At 65.8% G+C, this 6,577-nt stretch overlaps 1 protein-coding gene across 1 annotated transcript; it reads left to right on the forward strand.

The window, feature by feature from the left end:
• Positions 1 to 6,121, forward strand: RUNDC3A (RUN domain containing 3A). The gene is made up of 12 exons (XM_074166979.1): positions 1 to 107; positions 2,046 to 2,161; positions 2,287 to 2,301; positions 2,376 to 2,509; positions 3,284 to 3,369; positions 3,508 to 3,597; positions 3,702 to 3,782; positions 3,922 to 4,087; positions 4,330 to 4,487; positions 5,352 to 5,489; positions 5,630 to 5,736; positions 5,979 to 6,121. The coding sequence occupies exons 1-12, from the start codon at positions 1 to 3 to the stop codon at positions 6,119 to 6,121; spliced, it is 1,341 nt and encodes a 446-aa protein (XP_074023080.1).
• The last annotated feature ends 456 nt before the right edge of the window (positions 6,122 to 6,577 follow it).

The following is a 6,577-nucleotide window of genomic DNA, read 5'->3' on the forward strand; positions in this document are numbered from 1 at the left end:
ATGGGAGCGAGCTGCCTGCAGGCTGCCATGGCTCTGGGGCTCTCCTCCAAGAAAGCCTCCTCCAGAAACATCGCCGTGGAGAGGAAAAACCTCATCACCGTCTGCAGGTGAAGGGCTGGGGAGGGGGGAGGCGGTGGGAGCGGGGGGGGGCGTGTGTGCGTGTGTGTGTGTGCACCCGAAAATAGAGGGGAGGGGGGTGAGGTGGGGAGAGGGAGGGAAGGGAGAGAGAGGACCACCGCTGGCGGGGATGGGGGAGAATGGGGGGTTCATCATCCCCCCCCCCCCGCCGCGGGCCTTTCACCCTGGGCCCCCCCCCCCCCCCCCGCCCAGGGTGAAAATTTTTTTGTTGTTGCTGCAGTCGCTTTTTTTTGGAGGGGGAAATTCAGGTTTGGGGAAATTCAGCTTTGGAGAAATTCAGATTTCAGAGGAGGATGAGGATGCGGGGAAGGGGGGGGGCGGGCCTGGAGGCTGCGGGTGGTGGGGCCGGGGCGGTGGGGCTTGGGGGGCTTCTGGGGGGCGATGGGGGGACCGGGGACACAACGACAACATGGAGGCTGCCGGTGCCGGCGACGCCGGGAGCAGCCGGGTCGGGCGGTGGGGGTGCAGGGGGAAGGGAGGGTGCGGGGGAGAAGGCGATGGGGGTCGGGGGCAATGGGACCTGGGGGGCGGGGGGGGGCTGGGGCCGGGGACCCCCCTGCGGGCGGGGGGGGGGCGAGGAAGTGACGTCAGGGCCCCGCTCCGGGCGGCGGGGATGGAGGGATGAAGGCGGCGGGGATGGAGGATGAGGGTTGTCATGGCGACGGCTGGCTGGACCGGGGTGGGGGGGCGGGGATAGGGGGACAGGGATGGGGTGGTGGGGACAGGGGTGGGGGGGGGCTCGTGGTCCCTGCCTGTTCCCAGCCCCCAAGCATGGGGATGGGGTGACTTCCCCCCCCCCCAGACCCTGTTTAGGGGCTGCTTGTGCTGGGCTGTGACCGGAGCCTGGCCCCGGGGCTGCTGGGGGGGGGCTGGGGGGGGCACGGAGGCTTGGGGTCACCATGCTAGGGACCCTGAGGTCCTGCCTTTGGGGTCTGGGGGACCCCAGGGCTTCTTGCCATGGCATGGGGCACATCCAGACCCCACTCATGACATGGGGACCCCCGGGACTCCTCACCATGGCATAGAGCATTTCTAGATCCCACTGTCATGAGATGGAGACCCTCCACGGCTTCTTGTCATATCATGGGGCACCTCCAGACCCCGTTGTCATGACATGGGGACCCCCAGAGCTCCTCCCTGTAGCACGGGGCACCTCTAGACCCTGCTGTCATGACATGGGCCCTGCCAGGTCTCCTCACCATCACATGGGGCACTTCCTGACCCTGCTGTCATGACATGGAGACCCACCAGGGCTCCTTGTCATGTCATGGGGTACCTCCAGACTCTACTGTCATGACATTTGGGCTCCCTGGACCTCCTTGCCATGGCACAGGGCACCTCCAGACCCCTCATCCTGCCACCAGGATGTCTCTAGACCTCACTGCTGTGCCATGAGGCACCTCCAGACCCCATCACCGTGACGAGGCACCCTCCAGCTGCCCTTATGGGGATCCCCAGTCTCACCCTTCCCACATGTGGCCGTGACCCACAGACGGGGTGGTGTCCCCCCCATGCAGACACCTGCCCCGTCCCCCGCTGTCCTGCCAGGCTTGGCAGATTTTGTGTCTTCGGCATCTCTCTCCGCTGAGCACGAGCAGCCGGGCGGAAGGGGAAGCCATCACCGCCCGCGCACGGCCCGGGAGGAAGGGGGCCTTTGTTCGCCCTTCCTGGCCACTTGCACGGTGGGGGAGCGGCAGCCGCCCCGGCAGGGTCCCCGGGGACGTGGGGACACATGGGGTCAGCGAGCCACAGCCCGCGGCTCAGCCCGACGCCCTCTTCCCGCTGCCGGCCTCGAAAGCCAACGTCTGCAAAAAGCATTTTGCTGAAACCTAACGCGTGCTGGATGCGGGGTGCAGGGTGTTGGGTGTCCGTCCCCTCCCCACCCGTGACACCCACGTCCCTGCCAGGTTCTCGGTGAAGACCCTGCTGGAGAAATACACGGCGGAGCCCATCGATGACTCCTCCGAGGAGTTCGTTAACTTTGCTGCCATCCTCGAGCAGATCCTCAGCCACCGCTTTAAAGGTAACCATGGTCCATGAGGCACCCAAACAGCCCCTGGCATGTCCCTGTCCCTGTCCCCGTCCCCGTCCCTGTCCATGTCCCCAACACGGTGGATGGGGTTGCATGCGTGTGCTGGCAGCAGGGAGCGTGTCTGGACGCTGGTGTGGGGCTTTCCGGGACGATGGGGTTTGCTGGCCACGGGGAGCCCCCCACCGCAGCCCCTCGGTCCCCACAGGCCCCGTCAGCTGGTTCAGCTCAGATGGGCAGCGCGGGTTTTGGGACTACATCCGCCTGGCCTGCAGCAAGGTCCCCAACAACTGCGTCAGCAGCATCGAGAACATGGAGAACATCAGCACTTCCAGGGCCAAGGTCAGGAAGGTGCCACCCCCTGCCCTGTCCCTGTCCCCATTCCCATCCCTTTTCCATCTCTGGCTCCATCCCTTCCATGGCTCCATCCCTGTCCCTATCCCCATGCCTATTCCTGGACCTGTTTTCATACACACCCTGTCCCTGGCACATGGACCAATCCCCATCCTCATCCTCATCCTCATCCATCTCTGTCTCATCTCACCTCATTCCCATCCCCATTTCCCATCCCAATCCCCAATCCCATCTCCCTCCATCCCATCCCATCCCATCCCATCCCATCCCATCCCATCCCATCCCTATCCTCATCCTCTCCCCAACCCCATCTCCATCCCAACGCTATCCCAACTCCATCCCAACATCATCCCAATGTCATCCAAACACCATTCCAACACCAACCAAATGCCATCCTAATCCCCATCCCATCCCCATCCCAATGCCATCCTCACCCCCATTCCATCTCCATTCCCATCTGTCTCTATCCCATCCCATCCCCATTCCCATCCTTGTTCCCATCTCCTCTGCTCTGCCCTCCTGTAGCCCCATCTCACCCCATTGGGCCCCATGGAATCACTGGGGTGAAAGAGGAGCTGTGGGTCTCTGCGGGGGGGTACCAGGGCCAAAACCAGCTCCCGGGTGGGGACCACCCACCTGCTGGAGCTCAGAGCCCTGGGGGCAGGCAGGAGCGTGGTGGGGGAGCAGCCGAAAGTGACACCCGTCGGGCAGCCTGTGGTGGCACCCATCCTCAGGGCTGCCCCGTGGGGGGGTGCCTTGCAGGGCCGGGCCTGGATCCGGGTGGCGCTGATGGAGAAGCGCATGTCCGAGTACATCTCCACAGCCCTGCGGGACACGCGGACCACCAGGTGAGCAGCCTGCTGGCCAAGGCCATGGCCACATGCATGCCTGTGACGTGCCAGGAGTGCTAAGGGTCAGCAGGGTGGGCACCGCGGGGGGGTTCTGGGTGCCGGAGGGCACAGATGCAGCCACATCTTTCCCCGCAGGCGGTTTTACGATGACGGGGCCATCATGCTGCGGGAGGAGTCCACGGTGCTCATGGGGATGCTCATCGGGCTCAGCGCCATTGACTTCAGGTAGGGGTGGGTGGCGTGGTGGGACGTGGGCACCTGCCCGGCATGTTCCCCCCACTGCCCCCCTGAGGCTCCCCTGACCCTCTGCTCCTCCTGCCACCCCTCAGCTTCTGCCTGAAGGGTGAGGTGATGGACGGTAAAACGCCCGTGGTCATCGACTACACGCCCTACCTGAAGTTCACGCAGAGGTAAGAGCTGGGGTGCCCTCCCTGGGGGGTGGGGACCCCACTGTCTCTCCCCCAGCACCCCGCTGGGGCTCAGCTGGGCTCCCCCCATGCATGTCATCCCTGCTGAGCCCCCATACTCCCCCCCCCCCCCCCCCCCCAGCTATGACTACCTGAGCGAGGATGAGGAGCGGGGCAGCGTGGAGAGCAGCACGAGCGAGGACAGCTCGCCCGAGCACCCCTACCTGCCCCTGGTCACCGACGAGGACAGCTGGTACAGCAAGTGGCGCAAGATGGAGCAGAAATTTCGCATCGTTTATGCCCAAAAGGTACCAGGAGCTGGGATGGGGCCAGCGGGTACCCATTTTCCAACCCCCGCCAGGATGCTCCAGCTTGGAGCATCCTCCCACTGCATCCCTGCTCCCACAGCCTGGTGGTACCTACAGCCCACCATCGCGCTGCTGCGGCGACCCAGCCCTCTTCTTGTCACTCTGGGTGGCCACGGGGACACAGCGAGGGGGGGGATGTCCAGTAGGGGTAGCGGGGTGCTGCTGATGGTGGCCTCGCACAGGGGTACCTGGAGGAGCTGGTGCGGCTGCGGGAGTCGCAGCTGAAGGACCTGGAGGCGGAGAACAAGCGGCTGAAGCTGCGCCTGGAGGAGGTGATGGTGCAGAACCAGCTGGAGAAGAGGGAGCTGGAGGGCGTCATCCTGGAGCTGCAGGAGCAGCTGTGAGTGGGGACCGGGCCTGGCTGGGCACGATGGGTGGGGGGATCCCTGGGTGTCCCATGGGCTCTGGGTGGGTGGGGGGTCCCTAGTGCCCCACTGACCATGAGGGGCAGGGTGAGCGGTGGTCCATGGCACCCAACATGCCCTGTGTGGGGTGTTCCCAGTGCCTGGGTGCCCCGTATGTCCTGTGGGACATGGTGGGTCTCCAGCGTCCCGTATGCCCCATGGGATGGGACAGGTGGCAGGTCCCTGGTACCCAGGTGCCCCATATGTGCTGGAAGACATGGTGGGTCCCTGCTGCTCCATATGTCCTGTGGGATGTGGAGGGTCCCCAGTGTCCCATATGTGCGATGGGACATGGTGGGTCTCTGGTGCCCCATATGTCCTGTAGGACATGGAAGGTCCCCAGTGTCCCATATGTCCTGTGGGACATGGAGCATGCCCAATGTCCCATATGTCCCATGGGACATGGAGTGTCCCTAGTGTCCCATTTGTCCCAAGGGACGTGGTGGGTCCCTGGTGTCCCATATGCCCTCTGGGACACAGTGGGTCCCCAGTGGCCCATATGCCCAGAGGGACGTGGCAGATCACTGATGCCCTATATGTCCTATTGGATGTGGTGGGTCCCTGGTGCCCCATACGTCCTGTGGGACATGGAGGGTCCCCAGTGTCCCATATGCCCAGGGGGACATGGTAGGTCCCTGATGCCCCATATGTCCTATGGGATGTGGTGGGTCCTTGATGTCCATACGTCCTGTGGGACCTGGAGGGTCCCCAGCGCCCCATATGCCCCACAGGCCGCATTGGCCAGCAGGTCCCCGGCACTCGAGGTTGTGCCGGGTGCTGAGCAACCCCCTTTGCCACAGGACGGGGCTGATCCCCTGCGAGAACCCGCAGCTGACCCAGCTCTCCAAGGAGATGGTGACACCCCTGGTGAACCAGTGGCCCTCGCTGGGGACCCTCAACGGCAACGAGAGCGGCTCGGATGGCAAGCTCTACAGGAGGTAACCCCCCCGGCGGGGGCAGAACTGCCTCAACCCGCGCCCAGTGCCCTATCCCGCCCCGGGGGGGTCTGCCCCGGGCAGGGGATGGGGGAGAAGGGGCTGTCCTGACCCCGGGGGGGCTCAGCGCCGTCCCTCCGCAGGCACAGCTTCATGAGCACCGACCAGCTCTCGGCCGAGAACAGCCTCAGCTCCGACTCCCAGCGCCTGGGCGAGGGCAAGCGCGAAGGCGAGCCCTGGGGGCCCTTGGGTAAGACCCCCCCCCACCGTAGGGTGTCCCATGGGGCTCAGCGTGTCCCTTAACACACACCCAGGCGTCTAGACCCCCCCCGCTTCCCTCCCCAGCAGCCCCCTCCTCATACTGGGGATGCTGTGAAGGACACCCAGGTCCCTCCCGGAGAGGTGGTCCCCATCCCCGTGTCCCCCCCCGCGGCAGGGTTGGGGTGCGAGGCTGCAGCCCCCCCTCAGTGACGTCCCGCTCTGTGCCCACAGGGAAGGACCCCACGCCCTCCATGCTGGGGCTCTGCGGCTCCCTGGCCTCCTTGCCCAGCTGCAAGTCCCTGGCCAGCCTCAAGTCCAACGAGTGCCTGGTGAGCGACAGCACGGAAGCCAGCCCGACCCGCAGCCCCAGCTGAGACCCCCGGCCCCCTCGCCGCCCCACGGCCCAGCCACCCGGCCCAGCGTCACGGCGGAGGACTGACCTCGTGTACCCCCCCCCCCCCTCGCTGCCCCGGGACCGACGATGGACTCGCCGAACCCACCGGGGAGGCCAGGGATGGGTACCCCCTCTCCCCATCTCAACACCCCACCCCGGCTGCGCCTCGGACCCCCAGCCCGGTCCCTGGCTGGAGACATGGACCTGTTGGGATGGGTGGGGGATGTTGACCTGGGACCCCTGCGAGCTGGCGATAGGGGGGATGAACCGTGCCATGGGGGGGGGACACTGGGAGTAAGCGCTGTTGGGGGGTGAGGGAGGGGGTGGGGGCCAAAAACCCCCCCAGGGGTGAGGGTCCGGGCACAGCCCCGGTGTCCATCCTGCTCAGCCCACGGGCATCGCTCCTCCCTGGGGCGCCCACCCGGGCTTTGCCTGC

The sequence above is a fragment of the Numenius arquata genome, unplaced genomic scaffold (assembly GCF_964106895.1).
Source record: "Numenius arquata unplaced genomic scaffold, bNumArq3.hap1.1 HAP1_SCAFFOLD_1094, whole genome shotgun sequence".
NCBI classification, from domain to species: domain Eukaryota; kingdom Metazoa; phylum Chordata; class Aves; order Charadriiformes; family Scolopacidae; genus Numenius; species Numenius arquata.

What these genes read in the sequence shown, in the direction of transcription:
- RUNDC3A (XM_074166979.1), top strand. Translation starts at nt 1, where the DNA reads ATGGGAGCGAGCTGCCTGCAGGCTGCCATGGCTCTGGGGCTCTCCTCC. An exon ending in CTGGAGCTGCAGGAGCAGCT is followed by an intron (nt 4,488 to 5,351) that starts GTGAGTGGGGAC and finishes CCTTTGCCACAG; the next exon opens with GACGGGGCTGATCCCCTGCG. An exon ending in CGAGCCCTGGGGGCCCTTGG is followed by an intron (nt 5,737 to 5,978) that starts GTAAGACCCCCC and finishes CTGTGCCCACAG; the next exon opens with GGAAGGACCCCACGCCCTCC.